Source organism: Homarus americanus, unplaced genomic scaffold (assembly GCF_018991925.1).
Source record: "Homarus americanus isolate GMGI-L3 unplaced genomic scaffold, GMGI_Hamer_2.0 scaffold2770, whole genome shotgun sequence".
Classification (NCBI taxonomy): domain Eukaryota; kingdom Metazoa; phylum Arthropoda; class Malacostraca; order Decapoda; family Nephropidae; genus Homarus; species Homarus americanus.
Window position 1 is genome coordinate 29,727 of NW_024729688.1, and position 16,666 is coordinate 46,392.

The 16,666-nt window shown below is 42.8% G+C and overlaps 1 protein-coding gene across 1 annotated transcript in view; it reads right to left on the reverse strand.

Moving 5' to 3' along the window:
• The window catches only part of LOC121866790 (multivesicular body subunit 12B-like), a 32,985-nt gene extending 18,373 nt beyond the window's left edge, over positions 1–14,612 (reverse strand). The window contains exons 1-3 of the mRNA XM_042366521.1: positions 14,522–14,612; positions 8,659–8,775; positions 4,259–4,451 (exon numbers count right to left, since the gene is read on the reverse strand). Coding sequence (XP_042222455.1) covers positions 4,259–4,451; positions 8,659–8,763 — 298 coding nt within the window. The 5' untranslated portion in view covers positions 8,764–8,775; positions 14,522–14,612. The remainder of the gene's footprint in view (positions 1–4,258; positions 4,452–8,658; positions 8,776–14,521) is intronic.
• Between the last annotated feature and the right edge of the window lie 2,054 nt (positions 14,613–16,666).

Below are 16,666 nucleotides of genomic sequence, written 5' to 3' on the forward strand. Positions count from 1 at the left end.
TTTATGATGGTACATGCACACAATTAATACTTAAGAGAAATAGAGAAATACAGTCGCCAAGTTAATGTCCATTCAAATAATGGACTCAACCTTGCCTCCCCCCCTCTTCCAACCGCGTGGTCAGTCCCAACCCTCCCCCCCACCCCCCACCAATCCTCCCTTCCAGGGTTTTTAACATTTAGTATTAAATAATACCTCAGATTAAAGTTAGGATAATATAATTGACATTGCTGGATTCCTTGTAAGACCAGGAATATTTTGAATATAAATGTCATATATTTTGCACAAAAGATAACATAGTTAATTTGATAAAAAATTTTATCTAAAATTTGTATGTCTAATGCAAAAATATGATGTTTATATTCAAAATGATCATCAAATTATAAGAATTCCAGCAATGTAAATTATATTCAGACCGGGTAATTTGTATGAATTTTATGAGCTAAAACAAATATCTTCAGTTAATAAAAAAAAAAATAATTCTTCACAGGGTAACAGATGGTCGGTCGGTCCCTCCCTCCCCCCCACCCCCCACCAACCGTCCCAAGGAGATGTGTGGGATAACCACTAAATTTTAATAAATAATACCTCAAACTAAAGTTAGGATAATATAATTGACATTGCTGGATTCCTTGTAAGACCAGGAATATTTTGAATATAAATGTCATATATTTTGCACAAAAGATAACATAGTTAATTTGAGAAAAATTTTTATCTAAAATTTGTATGTCTAATGCAAAAATATGATGTTTATATTCAAAATGATCATCAAATTATAAGAATTCCAGCAATGTAAATTATATTCTGGCCGGGTAATTTGTATGAATTTTATGAGCTAAAACAGGCAGTCAGGCAGGGTGGGGCAAATCTAAAAATAGCATCTCGAGCCGGACACTCACCGCGTATATGTGGAAAAAATCCGTGTTAAGTGAAAGTTCAGCTCTAGCAAGGCACCGCGTATATGATAAAACGCGTTAAGTGAAACCGCGTTAGGCGGGGTAATACTGTGTGTGTATATATATATATATATATATATATATATATATATATATATATATATATATATATATATATATATATATATATATATATATATATATATATATATATACACACACACAGTATTACCCCGCCTAACGCGGTTTCACTTAACGCGTTTTATCATATACGCGGTGCCTTGCCAGAGCTGAACTTTCACTTAACACGGATTTTTTCCACATATACGCGGTGAGTGTCCGGCTCGAGATGCTATTTTTAGATTTTGCCCGCCCGCCTGCCTGCCTGTGCTCCTCGCCTCTCCCTCCGCTTGGGCAAGCCGCGCGGTAAGGTTGCGCAGTGTGTCTTTGTTGCGTTATCACTGACGTCATATGACGTATCGGACTGTGATTGGCCCTGCATCCCTACCCCCCTCTGCTGCTAGCTGTAATTGGCTTAAAGTATTATGACGTGACCACCCCGGGGAGGGAGGGAGGGAGGAGAGACGACACTTGACCTAGCCGCGGCAGTTTCATCCCTCAAGGCCACCCCGTGTTAACGCGCATCCATTGTTCCGTAAAATGGCTTCCGCCGGACCACCATCGCCCCCAGAGAGAGACCTTTCCTTACCTGGACCCAGCGGCACTAAGCCAAAGAAGACACGACGTTCATTAAGCTACGAGGTGAAGTACCAAATTGTTCAAGATTTGGAGAAAGGAAGACGGCAAGTTGATCTCGCGCGCCAGCATGGCGTCAACGAATCTACGATTAGTACGATCAAGAAGGATGCAGCCAAGATCAAAGAGCACATGAAAATCACAAAGTCTGCAGGTGCTTCATCTATCAGGTATTGCCAGAACAGGGTGCTGGCAAAAGTGGAAAATTTGCTGGTGAGTTATTTGATTCATCAGGCGCGACGCAACATGGCGGTGGACACGCGCTCAGTGCAGGAGTATGCACGTGAGCTATACGCAGCAGTGTCACGTAAGCTGGGAATTGCAGAGCCCAAACCCTTCAATGCTTCCTCTGGTTGGCTGCATAGGTTTAAGAAGAGGAACAAGATCACCAACATCAACATTGGTGGTGAGAAAGCGAGTGCTGACCGTGTGGCGGCTAGAGATTTTCCTCCGTTCTTACGTGAGATTATGGAGGAAGGACAGTACACCGACGACCAGGTGTTTAACATGGACGAATCTGGTCTTTTCTGGAAAAAGTTACCTTCCAAGACCTTCGTTGTCCAGTCTGCGAGCAAGGTAAGGGGTCGGAAGTTGCAGAAGGAACGCATCACCGTCCTGTTTACCACCAATGCCTCCTGTACCTGTAAACCAAAGTTATCGGTGATTCACACAGCCCGCAAGCCGCACGCCTACAAGAATATGGACATGAACAAGCTTAATGTCCACTGGCTAACCGCACGTAAGGCGTGGATGTCCTCTTCTCTGTCCCTCTTCTGGTTTGACGACTGTTTTGTTCCCGACGTGAAGAAATTGTGCGAGCAACAGAATGTTTCATTCAATATTTTGTTGCTCCTTGACAACGCACCTGGACACTCGCCCCTACTTATGGATCGTCACCCCAACGTAAAAGTGGTCTTCCTTCCTCCCAACACCACGTCATTAATCCAGCCCATGGACCAGGAGTTGATCTGCAATGTTAAAGCTGCGTACTCTGCAAAGAAGTTCAAGCTGCTGAACGACTCTACCAACACCAAGGATGAGTTGCGTAAGCTGGGTGACACCGACAGCGAGAGCAAAAGCGACGAGGACAAGGAACAAGAGGCGGTGACTCAAGAACTTCTCGTCAAACAATTTTGGAAGAAGTTTAACGTTAAACAAGCTGTAGACTTCTTGGTGGAGGCATGGGATCTGCTGACTATTGCTACGATTCGTCACGCTTGGAGACATGTGTTGCATGGCATACCAGGTGAGAGGAGGAGTGAACCTGTGACTGGTGAGGTTCAGACTGTTGCAGTAGCAGTGGACCTTGCCAGAGAAGCTGCGCTCAATATTACAGCTGAAGGCTTCTCCGAGACCACCAACGAAGACATCCTGGAGGTGATCAAAGATCCTGAAGTGACTGCCGACGAGATGTTGGAAGAAGAACACGCCAGTGAAGAGGAGGAAGAAGGTGCGTCATGCTCCGAAGAACCTAGTTTAAGTCATAGTGATATTAAGTGTGCCATAGAGTTTGCAGAAAAAATTAAGTCCGTCCTTTCCCGCGACAATGACGATGAACGCTATGAAGTCTTCCATACCCGGCTGGTGCAGGCTATGGAGCCGTACATCACGGTGTATCATGACAACATCAACGCCAGCCGTCAGCAAAGCATAACCGAGTTCTTCGCCCGCAACCCACCACAGCCAGCCCAAGCCAGTGATAGTGAAAGTGAAGTTGACTTTGAGGGATTTGTCAGGGAAGCCCTGACAACTGTAAGTGACAGTGATGGTGATTCACCTAGTAATGGTGATTCACCTAGTAATGGTGATTCACCTGAGGGCCAGTAATCTGCCCTCTGCCTCGGAACCAGCCTCCATCCCCGTATGCCGACCCATCTCTTCTACAACCGTAAGTGTTACACAAAATTTTTAGTTTCTCTAACTTAACCTTCATTTTTCCTATGTTAACCTTTATCTTTCCTAACCTAACCTCTTCTATATTACTTGTTTTTTCATACCATCATAAAGTTAAGATAGAATTTTTACTACAACATAGTTATGTGTCGTCAAAAAGTGGAGTTTGGGGATCGGGCTGGTTTCTATTGGAATTAATCCCATATGTTCTGTTGTTCACTTAACGCGGATTTCACTTAACGCGGGACCCTCTGGGTTCAATTGACCGCGTTAAGTGGGGTACAACTGTGTGTGTGTGTGTATATATAATATATATATATATATATATATATATATATATATATATATATATATATATATATATATATATATATATATATATATATATATATATATATATATATATATATATATATATATATATATATGATCTAGTAGTAGTCCTTATCCTGTTGATATTGGTCACATTTCTACAGCTCAAGTACTGTTTTTAAGTGCACCTGTTATCAAAGTCTTTCTACAATATTGATAAGTCATAAATATAAGCTGATCTGAAGGAGAGATTAATTATATGAGGATACATTCGGTTTTGTATTATTAATGCAAAATAAAGTTGATTGCTTGATTGATATAGATTTATAGTAACATATAGAGCTTACTATGTAGCCAGTGACACAATGCTCTTCAGTACAGTATAGTATATATAAACTCACTTGTGTCAAAGGTTTGTTCAACAATGGTGTATCCTGCAGGTCTTGAGTCTCGATCATTAACAATAGCCAGATGCTCCACCACATAGCCCATGTAACCTTCAGTTTTGCTGTGACACAGGTAGCGGGTCACCCTCCTGAAGAAGCCATCTTTATAAAGGTCTGCATCTATGTCCTGGTCATGGGTCTTAGATACCTGAAAAATAACATTACTGTATTACTTCATATGACTGAGTCTTGCATCAGTAAGGTCATCAAATATATGACTGAGTCTTGTATCAGTAAGGTCATCATATATATGACTGAGTCTTGCATCAGTAAGGTCATCATATATATGACTGAGTCTTGCATCAGTAAGGTCATCATATATATGACTGAGTCTTGCATCAGTAAGGTCATCATATATATGACTGAGTCTTGTATCAGTAAGGTCACCATATATATGACTGAGTCTTGTATCAGTAAGGTCATCATATATATGACTGAGTCTTGTATCAGTAAGGTCACCATATATATGACTGAGTCTTGTATCAGTAAGGTCATCATATATATGAATGAATCTTGTATCAGTAAGGTCACCATATATATGACTGAGTCTTGTATCAGTAAGGTCACCATATATATGACTGAGTCTTGTATCAGTAAGGTCATCATATATATGACTGAGTCTTGTATCAGTAAGGTCACCATATATATGACTGAGTCTTGTATCAGTAAGGTCATCATATATATGACTGAGTCTTGTATCAGTAAGGTCATCATATATATGACTGAGTCTTGCATCAGTAAGGTCATCATATATATGACTGAGTCTTGCATCAGTAAGGTCATCATATATATGACTGAGTCTTGTATCAGTAAGGTCACCATATATATGACTGAGTCTTGTATCAGTAAGGTCACCATATATATGACTGAGTCTTGTATCAGTAAGGTCATCATATATATGACTGAGTCTTGTATCAGTAAGGTCACCATATATATGACTGAGTCTTGTATCAGTAAGGTCATCATATATATGACTGAGTCTTGTATCAGTAAGGTCACCATATATATGACTGAGTCTTGTATCAGTAAGGTCATCATATATATGACTGAGTCTTGTATCAGTAAGGTCACCATATATATGACTGAGTCTTGTATCAGTAAGGTCACCATATATATGACTGAGTCTTGTATCAGTAAGGTCATCATATATATGACTGAGTCTTGTATCAGTAAGGTCACTCATATATGGACTGAGTTTGCATCAGTAAGGTCATCATATATGGGCGATTGAGTCTTGCATCAGTAAGGTCATCATATATATGACTGAGTCTTGTATCAGTAAGGTCATCATATATATGACTGAGTCTTGTATCAGTAAGGTCATCATATATATGACTGAGTCTTGTATCAGTAAGGTCACCATATATATGACTGAGTCTTGTATCAGTAAGGTCATCATATATATGACTGAGTCTTGTATCAGTAAGGTCACCATATATATGACTGAGTCTTGTATCAGTAAGGTCATCATATATATGACTGAGTCTTGTATCAGTAAGGTCACCATATATATGACTGAGTCTTGTATCAGTAAGGTCACCATATATATGACTGAGTCTTGTATCAGTAAGGTCATCATATATATGACTGAGTCTTGTATCAGTAAGGTCATCATATATATGACTGAGTCTTGTATCTCATATATTACGACTCCCATATAAGTGTTGTGTTATCTGTCTTTTTCTGAGAACATGAACAGTACTGTACTGTAAACATGGTTCTGTCCCGATAGTTTTGTTACCGTAGTTACTTCCAGAAGGAAGTCAACAGACGTCTTCATCCCCAGACTCTTTGGGCCTTTACTCTACTTAAACACTTACTTATAAAAACATAGTACATATCTTAAATTATGTGAACTTCACGCACGCACGCACACACACAGTGTAACTTTGTGTGACGCGTTGTCTGACTTGGGGTGGCTTTGAGCGAACCATACACTTGATATTACAATTTACGTATCCTTCCTGTACATGATTTACAACATGATTTACAGTCGGCCCTTAACATACGCGGGTTTGCAAATACGTGGATTGCCCCGCCGGAGGAATAATCTGTACATTGAAGTACATTCAAATAGCGCGCCATTCAAATCGCGCGCGGCACCGCACACTGCCAGCCAGCCAATTCCCCCCCCCACACACGCATCGCGCGTCACGCCACCCCGCGCTCCCTCACCCAGTCAGTCTCGCTGTAACTACGCTTCTGTTGACATCAGCATTGTAGGTCGACCCTGATTTTTTTACCAAAAAATCTTTAATTTATGATATTCCTTGTTTATAGGTCGACCCAAGTTTTTGAGGGTACAGTATTGGAATAACAAAACCTTCAGTAAAAACACTCTACGTCCTATAAACAGAGGCTCACCGTGCCTGAAACACCGAGTGCCGAAGGCAAATTGTTTACCATTTATTGTTACGACACTTTACACTGAAATGTGGGTAGTTTCAACAAATATATTGTATATTTCCATTCAAGTATTTATTCAAGTCAATTAGGAGGGAATATTATTGTAATACAACAGTTTTTTAACTGAAAACCATTAGAAAAGCAATTACGGTAACATCTTTTGAACGAAAGAAAGCGAAAGTCATTGCTTTCGTCACGATTTTATCCCACTTTCCACTGTAATACGTACGTCATTTGTCTTAGTATGCCTTATTGTTGGTAAAAATAAGTATATATTAAATGCATCCTCCGAAAACGTTAATTTGCTACCAGAGTTTAACAGTTAACTCACGTATAATAACGCCGGATAGCTTCAAACATAGGTTGGATGCTTATATGAGCAATAGGGGTTGGGTGTAAACGGGACTGCCCAGTATGGGCCAATAGGCCCGCTGCAGTTTCCTCCATTCTTATGTTCTTAATACTTCTAATAAACTTCCTACGTGCTCATGTTTGAAATAATATCATTCTCGCCATAAACGGTCATCCCAACGATTATGAATAAACTTATCTAGAAATACATCATTACTTCACGACGAAATCAGACAGGTTTGCTACAGCCAATCAGCTGTAACTCTTGAGGAGGGGCGGAGATTTTTCCTCAGCTGAGAAAAGATGCACAATAGACATGATTACTCCACCTCAACCAAACCTAAACACTGTGACAATTAGACTTTCCTTTAAAAAATTAATAAGAAAAAACAAACCAAAAATTGTTGAAACACTGACATAAAAATGAGCTGTGTGGCCAGTACTGTGGGCCAGTACTCCTCAACAAGTACCAAATTGTGTCAGAAAGCCAGACAGCAAAAAAGCTGTGTTCCTCCCTAAGTACTCCTAAGCAAATTGTTGTAAGCCAGCATCCTCCCCTGCCCCTCCCCCAAGCTGTGTGTACCCTAGCTGTGTCACTCTCCCCAAGCTGTGTACAGGCCCCACTCCTGCTGTGTGGCCAGCACCTGCTGTGTGGCCAGTACCTGTGTGGCCAGTCCCCAAGCTGTGTGGCCAAGCACTCCTCCCCCAAGCTGTGTGGCCAGCCTCCCAAGCTGTGTGGCCCAGTCTCCTGCTGTGTGGCCCTGCTGTGTGGCCAGTACTCCTCCCCCTGCTGTGTGTCAAGCTGTGTGGCAGTACCTCCCCAAGCTGTGTGTGTGTGGCCAGTACTCCTCCCCCAAGCTGTGTGGCCAGTACTCCTCCCTGCTGTGTGGCCAGCTGGCCAGCACCCCCTGGCCCCCCAAGCTGTGGCCAGCTCCCCAAGCTGTGTGCTCACTCCCCTGGCTGTGTGTGCAGTACAGCACCCCTGCTGTGTGGCCAGTACCTCCCCCCTGCTGTGTACAGTACCCCCCAAGCTGTGTGGCCTGTGTGGCCAGTACCTCCCAAGCTGTGTGGCCAGTACTCCTCCCCCTAGCTGTCCCCCCAAGCTGTGTGGCAGTACCTAAAGCTCCCCAAGTGTGGCCAGTACCCCCCAAGCTGTGGCCAGCACTCCTCCCCTGCTGTGTGGCCAACCCTCCCAAGCTGTGTGGCCAGTGTTGATAGCCCCAAGCTGTGGCCAGTACCTCCTCCCCCTGTGTGGCCAGCACCTCCCTGCCAAGTGTGGCCAGCACCCCTGCGTGGCCCCTCCCCCAAGCTGTGTGGCCAGTCTCCCTGCCCATCCAGTGTGCTGTTGTGGGTCATGATGTGGGTCAGCCTCTGTGTGTACCTTTCATAACACATTTTGTGTCGGTAGTTGTAGGAACTGTATAGTACAGTTATGTACACCCAACAAAAAACTGTCCTTATTATAGACCAGTAGAGTACAGTAGAGTACATGCACCATAAGACACCACAACTTATCTGACTAATGAATAAGAACAAAATAGACTGTGTTATCCAGACTTGTAGAGTTATTAAGGAAGCACTGTACAGTGTCAACGTACAGGTGTGTAGTTGGGGGGACATCCGGACAACTCCTCGACCACACACACGGATGTAATTGGTCGGTCGTCTGGCAGGGGCAGAGCATTGTACAGGTCCCGCATCATTCAACCGCCAGTCTAGAAATATAAAGCAGAGGGTTACACACAATACAAGATATAAAGTTAAGCTTCTAGCAATACAGTGACCCCTCCGTTAACGAACTCAATCCGTTCCAGAAGGTCGTTCGTTAACCGAAAAGTTCGTTAAGTGAAACCATTGTTTCAATGGGTTGTTGGGTAATTGGTTCCAGCTCACCGAAAATTTCCTAAATTCAACAAAAATGGTAGAAAAGTTCACTTACTTTGAGGTGTGTATGTAGAAGGCTCCTGGATGATGATGATGATGATGATGGGATTTAGAATGGGGGTGGAGGAGAAGGAAGAAGAGAAGGCATTGGGGTGGAAGAGAAGTCACCCCATGGCGCCATTTCACCCATAAAATTTTAGCTCTCTTGGTGTAATTCAAGATTATTTTCTTTAAATCAACACTGCACTGCATTATATATTGTCAATATGTAAAATATATTTCAAAATGACCAATAATTTGCTTGGAAACACAGAAAAAAGCGTTTAGTTGAAGAGTCTCAAGCAAGATGTTACCTCCAGTGAAAACAGAGAGAGACAGTAACTCCTGTTTGCTGTGTTAGGAGGCTGGATGCCGCACATTAAACTAGTCACTTTACCTTCAATTATGTTCAATAATTGTTAAAATGACTAAAAATTGAATATTAAACTTTAAAATTATTGAATAGTATAAACTTCTTGATATTTACTAAAATAGTAAGGAATTTAAGCCCTAGATCCGATTAATGTATTGGCGGACTGATACTAAAGCTGGTTGCCTGGTCAGTGCAAGCGAAAACATGTTGAGGTCGGTTACGTAAGAACTTCGTTAATCGAATTTTTTTCGTTAACGGAATTGAAGATCCTTGTGAGAGGCAGTTCGTTAATCGAAATTACGTTAACCGAGGTGTTCGTTAAACGAGGGGTCACTGTACTTTTATTACATTAGATGGAGGCGTGAATTTGTAAGTGTAACAAGCTCGAGATATTTTGTGCAGTACGGAAGACTAAAGGTGATAATGTCAACTTGTGACTCAGATGTTAACTATTAGTAGGTAGTAAGCAGCTACCAAACAGGGAGGTACTACTGCCTGGGAAGATATTGGAAGCATAATGTGTTGTCTAATGGTAGACCCTGCTGCCATATGGCATCACGAATATTGTGACCAAGTCCCAGGTTGCTAATCTGATTTTCTGCCTCATTTACACACAATTGCAGGGTCTCAATTGTTTCTCTTACCATTGACAACACAACATACATATATTGTTTCGCCCCCCAGGCCCTCAGTTTCTACTCAATACAAGTAGATTGGTGACAGGAAGGGCAACCAGCCATAAATTTACGTCTAATTTGCCTTATGGCAATCGAGACACCGTGCCATCAGATAATCACGGCTAATTCAAACGAACCTGGGAAATGGCGGTAAAACGACGATGATGATGATTCAGGATTGAACACCTGTATGTACTGTACAGGCTACCAAAGACTGCCAGAGGAGGAGTCCCAAAGCTGAGAGTGTGGTGAATTGTTCACACTGAACTGGTAAACATGGTGTATTACAGGACCCAGGCTGATGACCTCTCTGTAATACACCATGTTTACCAGTACAGTGTGAGCAGACACCATACAGAGAGGTCATCAGCCTGGGTCCTGTAATACACCATGTTTACCAGTACAGTGTGAGCAGACACCATACAGAGAGGTCATCAGCCTGGGTCCTGTAATACACCATGTTTACCAGTACAGTGTGAGCAGACACCATACAGAGAGGTCATCAGCCTGGGTCCTGTAATACACCATGTTTACCAGTACAGTGTGAGCAGACACCATACAGAGAGGTCATCAGCCTGGGTCCTGTAATACACCATGTTTACCAGTACAGTGTGAGCAGACACCATACAGAGAGGTCATCAGCCTGGGTCCTGTAATACACCATGTTTACCAGTACAGTGTGAGCAGACACCATACAGAGAGGTCATCAGCCTGGGTCCTGTAATACACCATGTTTACCAGTACAGTGTGAGCAGACACCATACAGAGAGGTCATCAGCCTGGGTCCTGTAATACACCATGTTTACCAGTACAGTGTGAGCAGACACCATACAGAGAGGTCATCAACCTGGGTCCTGTAATACACCATGTTTACCAGTACAGTGTGAGCAGACACCATACAGAGAGGTCATCAGCCTGGGTCCTGTAATACACCATGTTTACCAGTACAGTGTGAGCAGACACCATACAGAGAGGTCATCAGCCTGGGTCCTGTAATACACCATGTTTACCAGTACAGTGTGAGCAGACACCATACAGAGAGGTCATCAGCCTGGGTCCTGTAATACACCATGTTTACCAGTACAGTGTGAGCAGACACCATACAGAGAGGTCATCAACCTGGGTCCTGTAATACACCATGTTTACCAGTACAGTGTGAGCAGACACCATACAGAGAGGTCATCAGCCTGGGTCCTGTAATACACCATGTTTACCAGTACAGTGTGAGCAGACACCATACAGAGAGGTCATCAGCCTGGGTCCTGTAATACACCATGTTTACCAGTACAGTGTGAACAGACACCATACAGAGAGGTCATCAGCCTGGGTCCTGTAATACACCATGTTTACCAGTACAGTGTGAGCAGACACCATACAGAGAGGTCATCAGCCTGGGTCCTGTAATACACCATGTTTACCAGTACAGTGTGAACGGACACCATACAGAGAGGTCATCAACCCTGGGTCCTGTACCATGTTTTACACCCAGTACAGTGTGAGCAGACACCATACAGAGGTCATCAACCTGGGTCCTATAATACCATGTTTACCAGTACAGTGTGAGCAGACACCATACAGAGGTCATCAGCCTGGGTCTGTATTACACCATATTTACAGTACAGTGTGAGCAGACACCATACAGGGGTCATCAGCCTGGGTCCTGTAATACACCATGTTTACCAGTACAGTGTGAGCAGACACCATACAGAGAGGTCATCAGCCTGGGTCCTGTAATACACCATGTTTACCAGTACAGTGTGAGCAGACACCATACAGAGAGGTCATCAGCCTGGGTCCTGTAATACACCATGTTTACCAGTACAGTGTGAGCAGACACCATACAGAGAGGTCATCAGCCTGGGTCCTGTAATACACCATGTTTACCAGTACAGTGTGAGCAGACACCATACAGAGAGGTCATCAGCTTGGGTCCTGTAATACACCATGTTTACCAGTACAGTGTGAGCAGACACCATACAGAGAGGTCATCAGCCTGGGTCCTGTAATACACCATGTTTACCAGTACAGTGTGAGCAGACACCATACAGAGAGGTCATCAGCCTGGGTCCTGTAATACACCATGTTTACCAGTACAGTGTGAGCAGACACCATACAGAGAGGTCATCAACCTGGGTCCTGTAATACACCATGTTTACCAGTACAGTGTGAGCAGACACCATACAGAGAGGTCATCAGCCTGGGTCCTGTAATACACCATGTTTACCAGTACAGTGTGAGCAGACACCATACAGAGAGGTCATCAGCCTGGGTCCTGTAATACACCATGTTTACCAGTACAGTGTGAACAGACACCATACAGAGAGGTCATCAGCCTGGGTCCTGTAATACACCATGTTTACCAGTACAGTGTGAGCAGACCACCATACAGAGAGTCATCCAGCCTGGGTCCTGTAATACATATGTTTACCAGTGCAGTGTGAGCAGGCCTGCATACAGAGAGGTCATCAGCCTGGGTCCTGTAATACACCATGTTTACCAGTACAGTGTGAGCAGACACCATACAGAGAGGTCATCAGCACCTGGGTCCTGTAATACACCATGTTTACCAGTACAGTGTGAGCAGACACCATACAGAGAGGTCATCAGCCTGGGTCCTGTAATACACCATGTTTACCAGTACAGTGTGAGCAGACACCATACAGAGAGGTCATCAGCCTGGGTCCTGTAATACACCATGTTTACCAGTACAGTGTGAGCAGACACCATACAGAGAGGTCATCAACCTGGGTCCTGTAATACACCATGTTTACCAGTACAGTGTGAGCAGACACCATACAGAGAGGTCATCAGCCTGGGTCCTGTAATACACCATGTTTACCAGTACAGTGTGAGCAGACACCATACAGAGAGGTCATCAGCCTGGGTCCTGTAATACACCATGTTTACCAGTACAGTGTGAACAGACACCATACAGAGAGGTCATCAGCCTGGGTCCTGTAATACACCATGTTTACCAGTACAGTGTGAGCAGACACCATACAGAGAGGTCATCAGCCTGGGTCCTGTAATACACCATGTTTACCAGTACAGTGTGAACGGACACCATACTGTACTGTACTATACTGTACTGAACCATACTGTACTGTCCTGCACTACCCTGTATACTGCACTGTACTACTGTATACTGTACTATACTATACTGTACTGTACTTTACTGTACCATACTGTACTGTACCATACTGTACTATACTGTACTGTACTATACTGTACCATACTGTACTGTACTATACTGTATCACACTGTACTGTACTATACTGTACCATACTGTACTGTACTATAATGTACTGTTCTATACTATACTGTATTGCACTGTACTATACTATACCATACTGTACTGAACCATACTGTATTGTACTATACTGTACCATACTGTACTATAATGTACCATACTGTACTGTACCATACTGTACTGTACTGTACTGTACCATACTGTACTGTACTGTACTGTACTGTCGTTAAGAGGCAGTGGTTGAGCATACACCCTCCCAAACGGGTGTAGTTGGATTAAATGCTACAAGACTGTTTACCAACTATGGTAATATAGCAGTGAACAACTACCACAGAATACCACAAATTCACTTCACTCAATAAATAGAACTATTTTTTCTATGATAATTTTCTTATATTACAATAGGTTAGGTTAGGTTTTTTTATCAGATTCTTTGTTTGTGTGACCTACAATATTACCAATAAATAAAGTTGGTTCAGTATTTGGCTGAACATGTTAACCTCACAGCTTTTACTGTGTGTCAGTTATCAGGTAAAACTTAACACATAAACCTTTTTCTTTAAGTATGATAAACACTGAAGATAAGATTACATTAACGTGACACCAGTGGTTGAGAAATTAAAACCATGAAGACAAAATCCTCAAATACTGTATTACATTTTCCCAGGGAAGATATAATGATCTTTTGAGTAATATTACAGTAAACAGCAGCCACAGAATACAGCAAGGTTAGGTTAGGTGATTCTTTGGTTGCTGTAATCTGCTATTTTATCAGTTATTGTTAAAAGAACGAACAAATTCTCTTCTCGTTAAATAGGCTGAGCTTCAGGTATTACTGTTAAGTGTGGCGCTAAGTTATGCCTCAGTTTCATCATTATCATCATCATCTTAGTCATCATCTCTGTCTTGGAATTTCCTGTCATTATACAGTACTAGTGACAAATTACCACATTCTCCATCACTAAACTCAACCCCCCACATGTACTAACACCTGTCATATTTTTTGTCTCAACAGCAAAAGTCAATAACCTCTACAATACCTGACTAACAGAAGGAAAATAATGGAAAAAAATACAAATTATCAAAAAAACATTGACACCTTGTCTGCCTCTACGCCACCAAAATACACTTCTTTCCCTTAATAAAACCTAATAATGGTCACTAATGCACATGAACGTGTCAAAGGTGCTTACAGACAACGTGTTTGGTGGTAAATAAGCTACAAAAGTGGTTCATACCTGAGTAATTATGGAAGATTGACGCGAGCGAGAAGCCAAGGACAAGGCTCTGTAAACTGAGCAAGTAACTTGATGTTAAACATGAACCACGGACGAGCCCTCTGAACCATACTAATTTACAAGTAACTCAAAATAATATGCATATCCTGAGTTAAATTATATTACCAAATATTAATAATTATAAGCAATTTTAGTTTAATATGAGTCCATTTTATTTCCATAAAATATATATGAATAGTTTAAGTGCCATATTTGTAACTATTTTTAACATTGTTTAGTTTGTGCTCTGAGGCTGAGCAAAACAACCAGGACTCACACACTGACCAGCCCTGACCCTGAGGTCAGGAGCCGCTCTATTTGTGTGTATATATATATATATATATATATATATATATATATATTGATAACATCACACAGGAAAAAGGGAAACAATAGAGCACCTTAGCTTTCGTCTTTATTCAAGACATCTTCAGGGGCAACTGAATTACAAGGACCGAGAGAGGCTTAAGTACACAGGGTGACCTTACTAATCATAAGGTCAGGTCATAAACTATGATAAACATGACATCCACTAATCTGCACACTAAGGCATTGAACAGCTTCTTTCCTCAGTGTTCACAAGAGAGGATGCGATTAACCTTAGTGCATTTGAGGACAGACGGTTCGACACAGCACTGACCCACATTGTGTTCACAGAAGAGGGAATTAGAAATAAACTGTCCATGCTAAAGGTCCATAAGAGTCCCGGACCTGACATGGTGCATCCTAGAGTGCTAAGAGAGCTGTGCAACGAGCTTGCAGAGCCCCTGAAGATCCGGTTTTGTAAATGCCTGGATGAACAAATGGTCCCCAGTGAATGGAAAGTGGCTTATGCGAGTCCTATCTTCAACAAGGGCGGTCGTCACTCCACGAACAACTATAGACCGGTGAGCCTGACCAGCATAATATGTAAAGTACTTGAGAGTATTATCAGAGATGACGCAATGGAACATCTACGAAACAACCTTGTAAAGGATTGCCAATACGGTTTTATGCCGGGGCGCTCTTGATTAACAATTGCTCAAGGTATTGGATATTTGGACCCATATTCTGGAATGCGGTGGTAATATCGACAATATTTACCTAGATTTCGCCAAGGCTTTCGACAGTGTACCCCACGAAAGGCTGAATATCAAACTGGAAGGGTACGGAATTCGGGGAAATGTCCTAGCGTGGATATTAGACTTTCTACATGACCGCAAGCAGTGTGTGTGGTGATTAATGGCACGAAATCATCATCCGGACCTATCACAAGCGGGGTACCACATGGCAGTGTATTGGGCCCACTGTTGTTTGTTTGTTTCATAAATGACATGCCTGACGTTGTACACTCCTCCATACAAATGTTTGCCGATGACGCCAAGTTATTTGGGGACATCGAGAACCATGCGGACTGTGAAGAGCTGCAGAAGGACCTCTGTGGGCTCCAAGAATGGTCGAAGAAATGGCTGCTGAGATTCAATGTCACGAAGTGTAAGAGGATGCACCTGGGGCGTACCAACGGTAAGGAAAGCGTATCATATGTCCCAACGGGATGAAGTAACTGCACTATTTGAGACTGAATGTGAGAAGGACCTAGGTGTGTATGTTGACAATGAGCTGAAGTTCTCGGACCATTGCGAGAAGAAGGTAAATCAGGCAAATAAATTATTGGGTCTTATAAGAAGGCCGTTCAGATATTTAGACGGTCCGTCCCTCGTAACGATCTTCAAGAGTGAAGTGCTTCCCCATCTGGAGCACTGTCACCCCGGCTGGTCCCCAAGATATGCTAGGTATTGTAAGTTGATTGAAAATGTTCAAAAGAGGGCCACCAGACTGGTGCCTTCCCTTCGGCACCTCAGCTACCCTGAGAGATTGGAGCGCCTGAACTTGCCTAACTTATACTACAGACGGGCAAGGGGGAACCTAATTTAGGTGTATAAGCATCTCAAGGGGCACTACTCAGTCGAGTGTCCTTACTTGGAGCTGGCGGACGCTGGCCCCACAAGGGGTCACAGCTCAAGATTGAAGAAGCCGCAAGTCCAGAAGACTGTGAGGGCAAACTTTTTTGCAGTGAGAGTTGTGAACTCTTGGAACAATCTACCAGAGAGTGTTGTGACGGCACCG